The sequence below is a fragment of the Agelaius tricolor genome, unplaced genomic scaffold, assembly GCF_023055355.1.
Source record: "Agelaius tricolor isolate 1412-34295 unplaced genomic scaffold, bAgeTri1.0.p SCAF_82, whole genome shotgun sequence".
Lineage (NCBI taxonomy): Eukaryota > Metazoa > Chordata > Aves > Passeriformes > Icteridae > Agelaius > Agelaius tricolor.
The window spans coordinates 301,515-319,895 of NW_027269342.1; the positions used below are offsets into that span (position 1 = coordinate 301,515).

At 42.9% G+C, this 18,381-nt stretch overlaps 1 protein-coding gene across 1 annotated transcript; it reads right to left on the minus strand.

Annotated features, from left to right (window-relative positions):
* Positions 1-3,493: 3,493 nt before the first annotated feature.
* Positions 3,494-18,347, minus strand: NADSYN1 (NAD synthetase 1). Its single transcript, XM_071418281.1, has 21 exons — positions 18,189-18,347; positions 17,988-18,048; positions 17,419-17,535; positions 16,500-16,553; positions 16,051-16,140; positions 15,143-15,194; positions 14,337-14,425; positions 13,374-13,491; positions 12,755-12,886; positions 12,146-12,220; positions 11,862-11,986; positions 11,618-11,666; positions 10,938-11,040; positions 10,098-10,266; positions 9,602-9,737; positions 8,454-8,560; positions 7,556-7,687; positions 7,325-7,394; positions 6,588-6,716; positions 5,939-6,115; positions 3,494-3,826 (listed from the first exon to the last, which is right to left on the minus strand). The coding sequence occupies exons 1-21, from the start codon at positions 18,271-18,273 to the stop codon at positions 3,773-3,775; spliced, it is 2,124 nt and encodes a 707-aa protein (XP_071274382.1). The 5' UTR covers positions 18,274-18,347; the 3' UTR covers positions 3,494-3,772.
* Positions 18,348-18,381: the final 34 nt, after the last annotated feature.

Sequence of the window (18,381 nt, forward strand, 5' to 3'; positions counted from 1 at the left end):
AGTTCTCATTGCTTCTGCCACTGCTTCCTCCTCAGGGCAGAGTCCTTCCCTTCCTTCAGCCTGGGGGTTTCCCTCCCACAGAGAACAGTCCTCCACAAACTTTTCCAACACGAGTCCTTCCCACGGGCTGCAGTTCTTCAGGAACAGCCTGCTGTGGGTTTCCTGCAGTGCCACAAGTCCTGCCAGGATCCTGCTCCAGCATGGGCTCCCCTCTCCACATGTCCCTGCCACGACCCTGCTCCAGCATGGGCTTCCCACAGGTTCACAGCCTCCTTTGGGCATCCCCCTGCTCTGCTGTGGGCTCCTCCATGGGCTGCAGGTGGGTCTGTGAATCCCTGTGCCCTCCCTCCATGGGCTGCAGGTGGGTCTGTGCATCCCTGTGCCCTCCCTCCATGGGCTGCAGGTGGGTCTGTGCATCCCTGTGCCCTCCCTCCATGGGCTGCAGGTGGATCTGTGCATCCCTGTGCCCTCCATGGGCTGCAGGTGGATCTGTGCATCCCTGTGCCCTCCCTGCATGGGCTGCAGGTGGATCTGTGCTTCCCTGTGCCCTCCATGGGCTGCAGGTGGGTCTGTGCATCCCTGTGCCCTCCCTGCATGGGCTGCAGGTGGGTCTGTGCATCCCTGTGCCCTCCCTCCATGGGCTGCAGGTGGGTCTGTGCATCCCTGTGCCCTCCCTCCATGGGCTGCAGGTGGGTCTGTGCATCCCTGTGCCCTCCATGGGCTGCAGGTGGGTCTGTGCATCCCTGTGCCCTCCATGGGCTGCAGGTGGGTCTGTGCATCCCTGTGCCCTCCATGGGCTGCAGGTGGGTCTGTGCATCCCTGTGCCCTCCATGGGCTGCAGGTGGGTCTGTGCCCTCCCTCCATGGGCTGCAGGTGGGTCTGTGCATCCCTGTGCCCTCCCTCCATGGGCTGCAGGTGGGTCTGTGCATCCCTGTGCCCTCCATGGGCTGCAGGTGGGTCTGTGCATCCCTGTGCCCTCCATGGGCTGCAGGTGGGTCCGTGCATCCCTGTGCCCTCCCTGCATGGGCTGCAGGTGGGTCTGTGCCCTCCCTCCATGGGCTGCAGGTGGGTCTGTGCATCCCTGTGCCCTCCAGGGGCTGCAGGTGGGTCTGTGCATCCCTGTGCCCTCCCTCCATGGGCTGCAGGTGGGTCTGTGCATCCCTGTGCCCTCCAGGGGCTGCAGGTGGGTCTGTGCATCCCTGTGCCCTCCCTCCATGGGCTGCAGGTGGGTCTGTGCATCCCTGTGCCCTCCATGGGCTGCAGGTGGGTCTGTGCATCCCTGTGCCCTCCCTGCATGGGCTGCAGGTGGGTCTGTGCATCCCTGTGCCCTCCCTGCATGGGCTGCAGGTGGGTCTGTGCATCCCTGTGCCCTCCCTGCATGGGCTGCAGGTGGGTCTGTGCATCCCTGTGCCCTCCAGGGGCTGCAGGTGGGTCTGTGCATCCCTGTGCCCTCCAGGGGCTGCAGGTGGGTCTGTGCATCCCTGTGCCCTCCCTCCATGGGCTGCAGGTGGGTCTGTGCATCCCTGTGCCCTCCAGGGGCTGCAGGTGGGTCTGTGCATCCCTGTGCCCTCCCTCCATGGGCTGCAGGTGGGTCTGTGCATCCCTGTGCCCTCCATGGGCTGCAGGTGGGTCTGTGCATCCCTGTGCCCTCCCTGCATGGGCTGCAGGTGGGTCTGTGCATCCCTGTGCCCTCCCTGCATGGGCTGCAGGTGGGTCTGTGCATCCCTGTGCCCTCCCTGCATGGGCTGCAGGTGGGTCTGTGCATCCCTGTGCCCTCCAGGGGCTGCAGGTGGGTCTGTGCATCCCTGTGCCCTCCCTGCATGGGCTGCAGGTGGGTCTGTGCATCCCTGTGCCCTCCAGGGGCTGCAGGTGGGTCTGTGCATCCCTGTGCCCTCCCTCCATGGGCTGCAGGTGGGTCTGTGCATCCCTGTGCCCTCCAGGGGCTGCAGGGTCAGAGCTGCCTCACCAGGGGCTGCAGGGGAATCTCAGCTCCAGCACCTGGAGCAGCTCCTGCCCCTCCTTCTCCCTGCCCTGGGTGTCTGCAGGGCTGTTCCCCCCACATGTTCTCACCCTGCTCTTCTCTGGCTGCAATTACTTCTGCACAATACCTTTTCATCCTTCTTAAATCTGTTATTAGAGGCATTACCCCTATCACTGGTTGGCTTGGCCTTGGTCCATCCTGGAGCCAGCTGGGATTGGCTCTACCTCTGCTGCAGGAAGCTTCCAGAAGCTTCTCAAAGAAGCCACTTCTGTAGCCCTCCCTGCCACTAAAACCTGGCCACACAAACCCAATACAAGCTGTCTCCAGTAAAAAGTGAACATCAGCAGCTAGATGTTAGAATTATTTCCCATTCTGAGTGGGCAACAGTGCACTGATAACATTGGAGTTAATTAGTTGATAACAGTCAAACTAGGGGCATCAGTGAAAATTTCTGGATAGTAAAAGGCAAATAGGAGTGACCTGGTACAGTCTGTAGTCAGCATTAGCAGGCAAGAAATAAAATGCAATTTGTACAGATGCTGTAAATGCAATTGCTAAAAAAGAAAAGTGTCTGAAATAGTGTAACAACACTAACACTAACTGCAACAACACAGGAGACATATGTAAATATTGTGGTTTTGTGCTATTATTTTTTATTTGAATGAAAGCAAATGTCTCCTCTTTCCTCTTCTGTGATTGTCCAGAAAGAGAAACCAGTAACTTCCGGAGGAAACAAAGAAATAAAAAGTCTTCAAATACACAACAATTTTTTTAACTTCTCTTCAGAATTTATCCACTCCCTCTAGCTGGAATTGGAAGTGCCCAACTAACTATGAAGGAAGGCAAATCACAGCTGGGATTTTCCATTCTTCCTGAAGCATCTTTAACTCCAAGTGAATCAACTCCTGAGTTGTGGAAAACAAATGTGGAGAATGTGCCCTTTGTAGCAGACATTTTCTACTAGCACAATGTAAGACTATTTTAACAGAAGTCTCACTGGGCCTGAGCTCTCTGTTGCTACAGTTAAGAATACTGTTTGCCCAGAACTGCAGAAATGCATTTCTTGTTTTCCCTATTAGAAGTACACATTTATAATCAAAGTTTAAAAAAGAAATGGGAACAGCTAAACATTAAAAGGCAGAAATGGGCCTCAGACAAAGGAACAAACCCAACCTTTTTTATTGCTCCACGGCACTGAACAAATTTAAAAGATCAGTTTGAAGATATGAAGTTAAAAATTAAGTTTTTGCAAACTGTAGGTGGGATGTGGGTAACACTCTAATTGAGCTCAGAGGACACTGGTTTTATACTTCATTCTGCAATATTCAAAGGAAGCAAGAAGTTAAACTCTAAATTCGACCCCAGTAACATGAAGATCATCCATCTGCTTCAAGACAGACATGCCTCCAACACCTCGCTGAGTTTGACTTTGTGGCCACTCAAAATACTGGGCCAGTCTACAAAGTCAGTGCCAGGTAAATAAAAAAACATGTAGAATAAGAACTGAGTCAATTAGCATGACAAAATTACAAGTTTATTGCAAAGTAAGGTGAGTTTTTAAATTAAAGGCAATTAACTCAAGAAGTTGAAGGAGATCCTTAATAAATGATCCCTTAGCCAACCTACAGTTTAAGTATATTGGGAGAAAACAGGGAGTCAATTAAAAAAATTGATTACAACAGTCAGCTCAAGAACTGTTAAGCAGGTTATCCCTGCTCATTATCACAATATAATCCAGTTTTGAACATTCTGTTTGGCAAATTAATTACCACAGTTAAACAAGACAGGAAGTCAGTCCACATCTTCAACTACAGAAATTCCTTCCTTTTCTTCTAGCTTGGACACCTGCAAGTAAAAAAGAAACCAATTCAGTAGCAAAAATAAGCTTCTTCTTCATCAACATCTCCTACTGGTTGTAAAAGAGACACACAAAGATCAGGTTTTTATGAAGTGGACAAATCTTTTGGTTTGACCAAATGCAGCTAATCTTGTGGTGTAACACTGGAAAAAGCAGAGGGTGGTCTGCAGATATCTCGTCCTTGCAGGCAGATTTGCCAGCTTTCTTCTGAGCTGCATCACAGTTCCTTCAAATTGTGGCAGCTATTAAAATCCCAGTGAGTATTTTGGCACCTGGAGTGCATCATTTGTGCTCTGACCACAAATCCTTAGTTCCATCACAGCTCCAAGGCAGAAGCTACAAAGTTCCTAGGGCTGTTTTAAACCCCCTCAGCCTGGTAGAGCTGAATGACATGAAGATTCCAAGAGCAAATCTGGTAATTCCCAGCAAATGATCTTAAATCATGATCTTAAATTCCTTTTACCCCTGTTCCTTCTACAGCAAATGCAAAGGGAATTTTGCACTAAAAATGAGTGGATAACTAAACTGGCTTGACTACATCCAAAGCAGAAAAGTACTTTCTACAAATCCAACAGATTTCTCTATCATTAGCACTCCAAATTGTTTCCATTCACAAATGAGCTTGAGCTGTAACATGACTCTCCTACAGGAAAACCTGGCATTACCTAACTAAAGGTGGCTTTTATGTCAAGTTTATGCCATATTTTCACAGTCCTGTTACTATGCCAGAAAAATTTTAAGTGCAGACTGAGTCCCAGGAGCAGAATCATCAGTGGCACACTGTCCTAGAGAGTGATTCTCTTCAGAATTACAGTTGTGCTGAATGCCTGCAGTAAGAAACCCTTCCTGTTTTCCTTTTCTTGAATAGGGCAGATTTGACTCAAACCACTGCAAGTTATCATTTTCCAGTCTTGCAAAGAGCTGCAGGAGCTATCAGTTCAGGTTACTCTTATCTACACAATAAAATCTTCCCTAAACTTGCCTCCTGGTTTCCAGGAATAAGTTGCAATGACCACTACCCTTGCAGAGCACAACTGCTATTACATACAAATCTAGTTAGAGAATGTAACAATATCTGCATCATTAAAAGATCTTAATCACATTTACTGTAAGCATAAAATAATTACATTTTGGCCCAGACCCTACAAAAACAATTTGCCTGACTCCCACTGAGACCAAAATAATTTTTGTCCTGGACTTCAGTGGAAAAATATCCAGTATGATGTAAAAAATCCCCCACTTTACATACTTTACAATAAAGTACTGCACATGGTAGCTTTTATCCCAGGTTTTAAGGTAGTAAAATACTATTACAACATGTCTGGCATTTCACAGATGAAGGAATTAGTATTTTATTACATGTATAAACATATTCTTAAAAGCAACTGGGGCGTAAAATCTCTGGCAGAAAAAACTTCAAGGTGCTAAAATTCTTCACCCCAGCATTTGTGCCATAAAAGAGGCATTAAAAATAAGTTTGAAGGGGTGGCTAAAAACTATAAAAGTTAAGCATGGTTCCAATAATCACCTGGGCCCCTCCCCATCTCAGTGCTCAAAATGAGCATGGTACCATTACTGCTGCTGTGTTTGAGCAAACATGAATTTGTGAGTCAGCTAACTTGAGATTCAAGAAAGGAATTGTTGCAGAAGGAGCTGAGAGCAGCACTCACAGTGAATTGCTGCCTCTTACACTTGCTCTCCCCACACTGACGTAGGTCAAGTCTTAATTCTGCAATTAAGCAGATCCCTTCAGACAGGTCCTGAACTGAAACCAAAACACAATGTCCTATGCTAATGTTTCTCCTATTAGCATAGGACTTCATGAGTCTGGGTACACCTATTACTTTCAGTCCTCAGTACATGTATTCTTTTATTTTTTCTTGTTCTTGTTTTCATAGCAGTATGACAAAAAAGAACCTAAACAGCCTACACTGAAATCAGGGGATTTCACCTCACAGTTACGTGAAAAGAACAATCACAGTTATTTCTGCAGTAATTTGCTAAATGTTAGTTGTCTTTTACTGGAGATTCACTGGAACTGGGCTTGACCCACTTTGAATAATTGAAATACAATCATTCCAGAAGCAGAAGGCATTTACCTGTTTGTCTATACACCTGAACTGCCAGGACCACGAGGTGTTGTAGAGGAAAGGCCTCAGGTCGAAGCGGTTGTCATCTGGACTGTAGTTTTCAGCGTGGTAGGAAGGAGTGAGGGTGGTCATTTTGTGCCTGTTGACTGAATACATTCTGAAGAAATGCTTAACCTTGGATGCCACCTGGTGTACAAAGAACGTAGCTTTGAACCAGATGAAGTTTCTTAGTATTTGAATTTAAAAACTGAGAGGAGCACAGTGTTTTGGAGACTGTTTTCTACTTTTACACGGTCTAGATATTCTTTCAAAGCAAAAGCCATTTTTTGTCTCAGAACACATAACCAAAGGCTTCAAGAGTAGTTGGTCATCTGTATTTTAGAGAACAATTTTCCCCAAGGTATAATTCTGAAGTAATTGTTTTCAAATTACTCAATTAACAATTGTTTTAGCAATTTGCAGCACAAGACAACAAGCTCCATTTAAGAGATGCAGGCCAGCTTTTCCAGCATATTCTGCTGCACCTGTAGAATAATCTCTAAACAAAATAATGAAACTATTACTTTCAGTTAAAAGGAACCTGACCTTTCTCCAAACATGCTCTATTTTGGCAAAAGCATTAAACTATTTGATTTTTTTTTTCTCTTTGGTATATTACCTCTCTTGGAGTAAAAATTTCCTTCCATATATTAATCAGCTTACAGAACATACTGTATGGTCCAGCCTTTCCAATTTTCCTTAATTTTCCATAGATTGAGAGCTCTGCATATGTCATCCCCATATCTGCCTGAAAACACACACAGAAAGTCAAAGAAAATCTTAACTATGCAAATTTTAATGAATATTTTCATGGAGCAATTAAAATAACCCAGTTAAATCAAAGAAACACCAAAATTATATTGTCAATGTCAAAAAGACATACTGTGAGCAGGAATAAAAAAACCCACTGGAATTTCTCTGAATTGGGAGATTGGAGGCCACAAAGGTAGTTCTATCAATTTTTGCTCTCCTTTCCAAAGGGACAGCAAAGAGAAGGATGTGGGGAGAAGAGTGCTTTGCCACCAGTCATTTTCATAGCAGTAAAGCCCTGACTTTCTTTTGATATTAAAAAAAACAAAAAAAAAACTTAAAACAAACTGCATTTTACAACACCCATCCTTCTAAGTGTCCAAAAATCTAAAATAATTCAAAAATGTTAATTTGCTGTTTTGGAAACTATTGTCAACAGAGATAGGGCAGGTGTGGGGAACCAATGCCTTGTTGGCAGCTTTAAGACTGGTTATAAGACACCTGTCAGTAAGCATGGTTACATACAGGAGTAAACAAGAGCTATGGGACAAACCCCAGATTTTGGGGTAAAGCTTAAAGCATTTGAAAGGCACTGCCCATTATTACCTCATCAGTCTGAGCCACCTGTCCATCCACCAAGGGCTCCAACTCTGCAGTAGGTGGAGCTGACATTATACTGTAAGGGAGAGGGAAAAGGAAAAACATGGATTCCATGCAGTCTTATGACTTTTTATGAGATTTTTGTTTTGTTAAAACAGTGCTTCAATCCCAAAAATGAAGCACTCAGACAGTTCCTCCAGTGGAATGAACAAACACAGTCACTGAATCATTGCTCACCTCCTAAGGGCTGTGAGCTGGAAGTTTTCAATGCAGTACTGAATGAAGCTCTTCAAATCAGTCTTGCTGATGCCACCAATGGGGTTGATATCAGCACTGGAGCAGTCATACTTGGTCAAGTAACCACGGAGACTGAGCAAAACAGGAAATTTTATACAGCAACAGTTACTAATAATGTAACTGCAGCATTATATATAACCCTTGACACTATAGAGAATTTATATGTAGCATAAAGAAAGGGAGAAACAAACTGCAGATTAGTAACATATTTACACCTAAAGGGCAACATGTTTAACTGCAGCAGGGATATCCTAAAACCCTGAAATTTCCAGAAGATGATACTTTAAACAATCATAGAGCACTGCAAAACTATCCATGTTGAGGCAATACGTTCCAAGCAATTAAAATACTGTGCTGACTAATTAAAACAATCTCAAATCTCAAAACACCCACACAACCAGCACACAGTACTCTCACAGCTTTAGAGGTTACCACTCCCACAATCTTACAGGGATTGCTTTAATCTTCAGATACTAGCTCTACTAACAGTACTCCAGATTTTAAGGTCTGCTTTTTCAGCTCAAAGTTCACATCTTCATTCCTAATACAGTAATTGAAAATTCAACAAATTGGGAAGTTAGCCTAGTGAATGCACAGGTAAGCTCTACTGAAAACAGCATTTTATGGGAAATACTATAGCAATACTTTGGCTAAACCTCTGAAAAATACACAATTTCCCATTCAAGCTGATTTAACCATTTTCATTAATTTCACTGTTACCAGTGGATTCTTAGGTTGTTACCTCTTCTGAGCAATAATCTACAGAGATATTTGGTAGAGTTGCAGGAAATGACAGTGACCTGTTCCACGTGGGTTTGGATTCCCAATTTTCACCAACCTTTCATCTACATTGGCTGATCCCAGCACCAGCAGTCCCCCTGGCATCCCACGAGCCCACAGTGTCAGCTGAGCAAACAGGTAGGCAAGGACCATTCTTATTCTAGCCTGCAGAGAAAAATGAAAAGGAAAGCAAAATTTACATAGCAGAGTGATTTCTCCCCAGTCACTTTTATTAACCAATTGTCTAAACAAGCTCATGAAGAACAAAATTTGGGCAGGGTAAGCACTGTCACTATAGGACATGAATGAACACAAGCACACACTGCTGCTCTCAAGGTGAAGAAAACAGGGAAGATTATTTTCTGACTTTAACATTTATAGTTTTCTAAAAGTGACAGTGGATTGGAGGGTGACAGTGTCACCTCTCCAATGACACTGGACAAACCAACAGTCTGTCAAATTTCTCTTCTTTTATAAAAGAATTCAAAACAATGACTTATTTACAGAAAATGTGTGAGAAAGTTCGTTACAAGAATGTAAATATCAGAAAGCTTAGAAAATCTAAAAAAATTAGGGCAACAAAGTGTGACTGCAAGGATAGTCTTGTGGAGAAATTGCTGAACACAGTCAGGAAATCCAGGTTCAGTACAGGCTATTGCCACAGACTGAGGAAGTTTCTCCTGGTCAACTGCAAACTGGGGAGTAGTTGCCATTTGCTACCTCTGATAGCACTAACAAGGATCCATGATGGATGAAGCATGCAGATAAACCATATCCTTTTATAGAGTAAATAAATCTCTCTAGTCTTATAGACAACATTTCTAAAAAGTTTACATTGCTTTTGTCCCCATCCTGAAACTCAGCTTTTTCTAAGGATGACAGCCATGCCAAACCAACCTAGGATCCAGCTCCAGCAGCAATTGTTGGTAATGTTAAGCAAATAGCTACACCCCTCTGTGACTTAAACCTCTCCTGTTTCCAAAAAGTTGACAAAGAATTCAATGTTTGCTTCCAGAGCAAACAGCTGGATTTCTCCAGTAACAGAGAAAGATCAAGTCCTCAAATTAACAAAAACTATCAAACAGGATAACAACACTCGGAACTAAAGCAGAGTTGTTGGTTAGTTTGGAAAATGAAAAAAAAAAATCAACCCAAAGCCCACAGAACCAAAAGAGTGTGATGTGATTCAGCCTAGAGGACACACACCTGCACATTCTGGAGTGCCAGGCTCTCTCTGCTGCTCCCTCCATAGACAGAAAACTGGGGAGTTCGACCTGTCACCACACTGAAGATCCCCACAACAACTTTCACAGCCGCATCGATGTTCAGGCTGATGTGGTAGCTGAGAAGAATTCAAGCACAAGTGACTCAGGCAGCACAATCTGACTAGATAAAATAGAAAAAAAACCACCAAAAATCCACCCATCATATGAGGTTTTAAGGTGCTAAAATCTCAGATCTGGTAGGAAGAAACTTAGGAAAGAATAACACTTTTCAGAGTCTGTTTCCAAAATTGCGTGTCCTTTGCCAAATGCTTCTAAGTTGGCATCACTTTAACACTTTAGTAATAACATCTGTAGCATTCCTACTTAACCCACCTCCTATTCCTGTCTTATTTTTTTCCCCTGTTCGAGTTTGAAGGTTTTAGATGTCACTCTTTGCCAGAACATGATGTTTTTTCCCACCACTTCTGAGCTTGTACCTGCCTATTTGCTCAGCCAGCAGCTTGGCCCTGTTGCAGGTATCCTGGGAGGAGTTCTCACTAGCCATGTAGCACGTGGTGAGGACACGCTTGCAGAACTCCCGAGGATCCTCAGGGATGTAGGTGCCATCATTCACAATCCTGCGTGCATCAGCCAGCACATCTGCATCTGAGGACAGAGCAGAAGAAACAGAACAGGAGTGGAAATTATTGTGCTCCTCCCTTTGCAGGATGTGCAAATATCTTGTACATCCCTTGTATTCCAATTAAGCTTTACAGTGCCCATGACAAATAAGACGACTACATCTAACCTCCCCAAAAAATTTTCACCTATCAAATAAAAGAATTACTGATTTTGCTTCTGATTTTGAGCACAGAAATGTTAAATCCTTTAGATCTACTAAAGAATTTTCATAGAAAACATGATCCAGTATGCACAAAGACTTAGCTAAATGCATGAAGTCTGCTTAAAGCCAGAACTTAAAGAACTTAAATCATTCCTAACCATGCTTTGTAGTGCTGCTTTTAATAGAAGGGGAAAATTCTCAGAATAAACTAAAGACTACATCAGCCAACATTTGAACAATAGTCTAGACAGAAACTAGTCTGAGTTCCACATCCAATTCTTAAACCCAAACCAGAAACTATTATGCCAATTCAGAGAATCTGAATTTGGACACACATTTTCACTGGAATTTCTGAAGAGATACAAAGGGCTCCATTAGAACGACAAAAATGGGCCTGCCATGAATAAGCTCTTGCAGCTACTGCACCCAGCTAATATTAACTTATCCATAACCATTAGTAAACACAGCTGGCCAGACACACAGATCTACTTACTGCCATTCTTGACTGCCAGGCAAACCTGGTGGCACATGGAATACACTATGCAAGCTGTAGCAGAGCTGTCAATTCCACCACTCAGAGGTAGGAGAAATCCTGCCTTGAAAACAGAGCAAGGAAGAGGTTCCACATAACAAAATAAGGAAAAAAATATGTATTGTACCACTCAGAAACACACTCCTGTAGAAGAATGACAGGCATTTTCAAGGCTTCATATTGCTCAAGGTTTATATTCTACTGGGTAGGAACAGAACAAACCACCCAGAGCAAATCCTCTGAAACTCTCATCAACTGGGTAATCAAGTAAATACTCCATGTAAAATCCTTTGCCTAGAAAAAATTCTAGTTGCCTTTACCCTGTAGTAAGACAGAAATGCTAATAAAAAGGAATACATTTTTCATACATACTTTACTAGTACACTGAATGACAACTTCATGTCACTCTGCTGCACTCAAGAAAGCACAATTCCTAGGGGAAGGGTGCACAGAGCATACTGAAGTCACACTTGGAATACAATTTTTAAGTCTGACTGAGCTACCAGTGAAAAACTCAAACTTTGCATCTTGGACTAACATCAGTTTGGGTTACCAGCAGCACAGGAGAACAATTTGGATTGTGCCTGTGGCACAAAATAAGCTGTGTATGCCAAGGGAAAAACAAACCCTGTTGTTCTTACCTGTTTGCTGCGCCTTAAGTAGTCCCAGAGCCAACACGCAGGTCCAAGGCTGAAATTACAGAACATAATTGTTCTAAGAAGGTAAGGGAATAACACCTAAGCAAGTCAACATATTTACTGTGGTCTTCCAATGAGAGATTTCCTTTACTTAAATCTGAACATCTTATGTTTATCTCTTTGAGTTTTGTTCTTTTTTATTTTAAACCAAAATAATTTTCAAGCAACAGATTCAGCATTTGATTACCTGATCTCCTCCTCAGGACTGTGGTGTCTCCACTGGATTGGCATACAAGTAGGAACAGCTAAATCATCAGGACACGACAGAGCAAAGTTCACTTTTACCCTGGGATAAGGATTCACTTTACTTGCCTAAGCAATAGTACAGAAGAATTCAGAAGACACCAATTTTAACACAGTTTAAAAAAAATCAGCTCTCTAAGATACTGTGAAAATCAAGGCATGCAAATACTTCTTACATCCAATACCCACTCAAACTTGGCACAGTTTGCAAACACGAAGAGTTCTTACCGCCAGGTTACGAGATGAAATCTCTGCTCTGTAACTTCGAACATCCTCCAGGTCCAGAGTGGCAACCAGCACCTCCTGTGGAAAGGCATTCAACATGAGATCACTCTACACAAACAGATGAACAACGCTTGGCAAAAGAAATGCCATCAGGAAATGCCACAGCAGCAGCTGCGGCAACGGAAAAGGCAAGAAACGTTACTGGGGAAAGAGATGGAGCTCGCACATAATGTGAGGAAAGCTAGATGACAAATCTACCACTTTCTGAAATCAAAGTGAAACCTTGTGTCCACAAAACTGGGTCATAATTAGAACATTGCAGTCTTTGCCCTTTCTTCCTTTAAATAAGGGAATCTCAATTAACAGGGTCTCTCCTCCCCATGGTGATTGCATACAGAAATGTTTTCAGGAAGTTTTTCCATTGTGACAGTTCTTTCTTCATCACAAAAGCAGGAGAGCTACTGTAGGTAATCTGACTAGGAAAACACTCAGATCTAGTTAAATAGCATAATTAAAATACACCCTTCTTAGTCTAGAGATGTGGACTTAGATCTGGAGTGTTTGGAAGTGTTGAGCATAAACGTCCCAGCAGCTATGGGGTGAATACATTACCACATCATCCAGGGAGAACTGGGATCCTTGTGCAACTGTTTCTCCATTCATGGAAATCATTGCACAGCCATCGTAATACAGACGATCACCATCACAGCCTTTCTGGTTTGCTAAAATATATATTCCACCATTCTGCCAAGGAAACAAACATGCAGGGAAGAGAAAAAAAAAGCTGTTCAGAATGTAGCATCTGACAGGATGTTGAAAATCAAAATGTTGTTTCTCTGCTCCTGCCCTTCTTACAAATTTCCTCTCCCTTTACATTGTGAATGATTTATGGCTGGGATTCTCTCTTGACAGGAGTCTCTTAGTAGCAAGAGTCACTCCCTCAACCCAAACAGAGATAGCTGCACTTCTAAATTGAAATTCTGAGTTCAAACTGAGGTTGGGAAAAGCAGGAAGGCAATGACAGAAGCTGTGTTTGGATATCAGAAGAGAGAGCAGATACTGTTAAATATAAGCAAAGCACGCTAAACCATAATGGCAAGCAGCTTTTTCCCAGTGTAATGTACACTCATTACTTTATTTTTGTCCCCATCACTGTTAGATAGGATTACAGACCAAATAATGTCTTCTCATTTTTCAAACACACAGAACTTTCCAATAGAAAAGCACACACCTTGGCTGTGGCAGAATTCACCAGATCCACCCGGGCGTGAGCCTTCCGCAGCACGTGGTGACTCCCAGAAGAGTTGGTGAAAATTTCCACTCCATCAAGTCCCATCTCAATGTGAGGGCTGTCAAAGCAAAAGGCACAAAAATAAATCACTATTGTGCTGTGAAAACGGCAAATGTCATTAAAAATCACTGACAAACAGAAACATTTATGTCACTGTCAGTTTTCTGCATGTCTTAGCTCAAACAAGGATAGGGCTTTCAAAAATATCTGTTTTCTTGCATTGCCCAGCTCTTCTGTCAAAGATCAGCAGCAGCTGCAGAGGTCAGGAGGGCTCTTGCTCACTCTGTTCTAAATAAAATGCCTTCTACTCTATAGAAGGCCAGATCTCAGAGAAAGAGAGCATAACATAATCTTGGTCTGAAAGGGTAACATGGATATACACTGCAAAGTCAGTTGTCCCATTTTCCTTGTCTCTTAGTAAATCCAAAAACAGAACTACAAGGAGAAGATTTTTACTGCTTTTTTTCTTTTTCCAATGTCATAAGAAAGGAATACTAAAAACAAAAATAAATCACATCTTCAACACACCGCATCTTCTGCAGTTACAAGGAAATCAAAGTAACTGGGAGATTTGGAAAAGTATCAGGAATGTGAGCACAAGAGTTACCTGTCATTTATTTCCTTAGGTCACTCTTTTCATTCTGCTTGTTTTTGGTATTTCTCCCCTACCTTCTTGTTTTGAGTTGATTTAGTTTAACAACCAACATTTCTCTGCCATCCTGCACTTAGCCTAATGAGGTCTTTCCCATGATGTATCTATTGCTCCTAATTATATTTTATCTTACTGGCACTTTCTGAAAGATAAATTACATAGAAGAATAATAAGCAGATCTCTTCAAACATTTATTTCATGCAGCTCCAGGGTACGTTTTAGATTACTTTTTATTTCCTCTTCTCCTTTACCTGTTTGGTGCCCAGAGTTCTTCACATATTTCTGCCCCTAGGCAAGTATCTTTGGTTGCTAGCACTGCATCCCCAAAAGGAACAGTTTCCTGAGGAAAAACAAGAACATTCTTACACACATGCAGTAGAACAAGCTGTTCAATTCAAAAACTTGAACTATAAATCTTAAGAAAATATAAAAATTGAGTGCTTACTTATGTGAAATTAGTGACACAATATCAATCACATTATACCTTCTTTCACTTTATACCAAGTCAGATTAAAAAAAAACGAAAAAATTCTGAAATGCAAATTTCTGGACTGATGGAAATTTCATGTTTTAATTTCAGTAGTATTCAGATGCAGTGCTTTGCTTAAGGACAGGTATTAAACAATCTACAAAACAGAGACTGTCTGTTGCTAGGAATCACACTCATGCTTTAGTGGGAACTAACATAAATTTTAGATTCTGAGCAAATAAGGTTTAAATGATTTTTAATTTAATTTTTTTTAACCTAAAAACACATAATCATTTCTAGTCTCAAGCACAGGTAAACCTAGTACCAAAATTGTGCAAAATATGGCCATCAAGGTTCTGTATGTACAAATAACTGAGGCAGATTTAAATTTACTTGCTTTGCTGCCACATAGTAACATAAAACATAGTAACATAAATAATGTTAAATTATGCTCTCATTTAATGCAACTTAGAACCACCACTGAAACATATGAATCTACATCACGACTGGCAGCAGAATTTTGGAGACTAGAGTTTTTAATTGCTGAATCTGGAAGATGCTAAATTAAAAAAGAAAAAAACAGCTTACCTGTCCAGTCACTTCCTGAATGATCCTGGGCAGAAAATATTCCTCCACATGCCTAAATCAAGTTAAGAGATTGTGAATACATAATTACATAAATCACAGCATAAAAACTGGTTCTCATCTCACTTTTTAACACTGGTTAAAGAAACCCTATTGAAGTTGTACAGGGCAGTGTGTGTTTAAAAAATGAAAAAAAAACCCCTTGATATTTTCTGTGGAATTAATCAGAAATGCTAACATTTTAAGATAGCAGCATCTGTGCTTCAGAAAGGCAAGGTAAGCCATGCCCCATCCTGGCTAGAAAGCAGACCTAACAATGAACACACCATGCAAGACAAATGCCAGGTGGAAGTTTCTCTTTTTGCAGGGTTACCGCACGAGCAGCACAGAACCAGCTGGGGCTCAGAGGAGGGATCAGAAGTGCTTTGCTGAGACCCTGGAGCTGGAAACATTCCCTGACTACAAGAGGAGTGCACAGCATCTGAGATGAGTGCCAGGAGTGTTCTGCAGCATCATAAGGTAGGCAGCTTTCATTTACTGCAGAAGTTCTGACAGAGCTCATCCATTTCAGTGTTTGCCAGTTCAGTTCTGGGATGCAGCATTCAGGAGACAAACACAGCCCCTCCAGTCCTGAGCTGGCTGTTCTTAGAAAGCACACACCAGGAAAATGACACTTTACACTGGCTGTAGGACCAAGCAGCCCCACTTTTTTCCTCCAGCTCAGCAACTCAGAGTTTGACTGCTCAATAAACTTCCTAACCAAGCTGCAACCACGTAGCTTGGCTGACTCTGTCCTGCTGCTCTCCCTGTAGCAGCCAATGAGGATTTGCTGTAGATATTTCAACCCTGCTGCTGTGGCTGCAAACAGCAAGCTGTGTTTTTTAACACAATTCCTAGAGTTGCCAGAATACCTTGCTTTGCTCCATGGGGTGAACCATCTAAGTTCCCTGTAGTTTCCTGCATTTGCCAGTGATATTTTTGGTCTGATCAGAAGAATCTTCCTTAAATAAAACAAAACAGAAAAACTGAGTTAACACAGGATGTACAGCCAAACAAGCCTATATATGAACACTGATTAGGAACAACTTCTTTTTTTCTTTTATAATGTAACATTTTTAAAGTTTCTTGCAGACTCAAGGGGTTTTTCTGAACTTTTCCAGAAAGCAGTGGGAATTTAGTTTCCACAAACCAGAAAAGAAAAAAATAGATCATGAGAAGCCTTAGTTGTCTCTCTCAAAATTTAGCAAGTAGGAAGATAAATCCATCACTCTAAGTAGCACTGAGGAATCTTGCTTGAAGGCCAGACTGGTGTCTGAAAAGATAATGTGTTGCTTCACAAAACACATCAAGAACTACTCACTTATTTAAAAAGATCACTCGACAATTGTAGCGAACATTTCTGTGCAGAACAGGCCTGTGAAAATAAGAGCCAAAATCAGCAATGACTACATTCACTAAATGAAATTATAAAAAGCTACAGAATCTACTTTACTGCAAAAACTATTCGGAAGACCTCACTGGAGGGAATCAAGCAAAACAATATATGAAGTTTTAGCTTCTAATTTTTTAGTTAAAGTAGTAGCTAGAAAAAATCTGAGTTACTGTCTCAGATATATCAATTATTACCTGAGCCATAGGAACATGAGCACACCAGAAGATTCCCCATGGCTGGGCCAGGTTATTTAATCAAATGTGACCTCCTGTGACACTGCCAGACCAGTTCAAAATCAAACTAGCTTTACACAATTATATCAATACTAACACATTAATTTTACAGCTATAATTTATCCCCCTTCCGTGTCAGCACAAGGTTTACAATGGCTTCAGTGAGATTCACATACACTTATGTTGTCTGTCAGTGAAAGCAGCCCCCACATTCCCACAAGACAGTCAATTTCTAAAACCCTTTGAGTGACACCTCACACAAAGTCTGACCTGTGGCAATAATAAGTACCAGACATTAAGGTTTCCAATATATAACTGTAATTATCCTATTTCTCTCTTGAAGGGATCAGCCACCAGCAATCTTCAGAAGGATTATCTTTTAGAAAGTGTTCTGCACATTGCAGTCCTGGTCATGGTAGTTAAAAGGGGAAAAGCAGTGCAGTTCCTAAGAAATGTTTGACAGTTTGGTGCAGAGCCCTCGCTATCCAGAGCATGGCACAAGCAGCATCCCCTAAGGACTTATCCCTTTATCCCTACAAAAAAAAAAAAAAACAAAAAAAACAAAAAAACCCCCAAAAAACCAAAAAAACCAACCAACCAAACAAAAAACTTACATTCCCACATCACAGATAATATCTTGAGTGGTTGGAGACTCCAAGAGCTTTTCCAGAACTTGAAACGAATGCAAGAGTGTGTCTGACTCATAAAAGTGATCTGAGCAGCCATAACCACTGTGTATAGAAACAAGGAGAAACCAAAAATTCAGCCAGATCAGCACCAGAGCCAAAGAACCGACACTACTTCAGACAGGGAGCATTTCACCCACATAGGTAATTTATATAAAAAATGAAGAAGCAGTGCTGTCAACACTACCCCTATTTACAGCATTTAAAACTCTGCAGCGTTCTATATCAACCCATGATATTCCTTCCAGGACAGCAGGCAGAAATCAAAGGACTACAGCTCCCCTGCAGGAAAACTCACTGAAATAGGTTAAAAATTATCGCTTCCAGTCAGGTTTCCAAGACAAGAGACCCCATCCTGTTCTTTTCTTTGCCCCGACGGCCGCACGCTCCAAGCACGGCTCTGGGCACTGCAGCACCTCGGGGCCAGTGCTCTTCCCGACTGTTCTTGCACAGTTCACTGGAATCGCACCAAAGCAGAGCCAGCAAAGCGCCCTTACCAGATTTCGAGCTCTGGCCCAAGCCGGTACCGGGCTCCTTTGCTCTTGGCGATGTCGATACCTGGAAAAGTGTTGGGAGCGCAGTGCGTGAAACGGGCACGGGCTGCGCTGCGCCGCCCGCCCGCGGCAGGAGGGAGAGCAGGAGGGAGGGAAGAGGCTCCTGATGGCCAGGGGCAGCCAGCCAGCCATCTCGGCACTCACTTCTGAAAATCCTCTCCAGGTTGCCCTCAAAGTCCAGAGCCCACTGGTTCAGGGCGCAGGTGGCCACGGTCACTGCCCGGCCCATGGCGGCCCCGCCGCCTTCCGCGCTGCTTCCGGGGCGGGGCCGGGCCGGGGCTGCCGGTCCCCGCTCCGGTCCCTCCTCCGGCCACTCCTCCCGGCCGCTCCTCCCCGT

What these genes read in the sequence shown, in the direction of transcription:
- NADSYN1 (XM_071418281.1), bottom strand. Translation starts at nt 18,273, where the DNA reads ATGGGCCGGGCAGTGACCGTGGCCACCTGCGCCCTGAACCAGTGGGCT. An exon ending in TGAATTCTGCCACAGCCAAG is followed by an intron (nt 12,887 to 13,373) that starts GTGTGTGCTTTT and finishes TTTCCTTGGCAG; the next exon opens with AATGGTGGAATATATATTTT. An exon ending in AGGTGGCTCAGACTGATGAG is followed by an intron (nt 6,717 to 7,324) that starts GTAATAATGGGC and finishes GTGTGTTTTCAG; the next exon opens with GCAGATATGGGGATGACATA.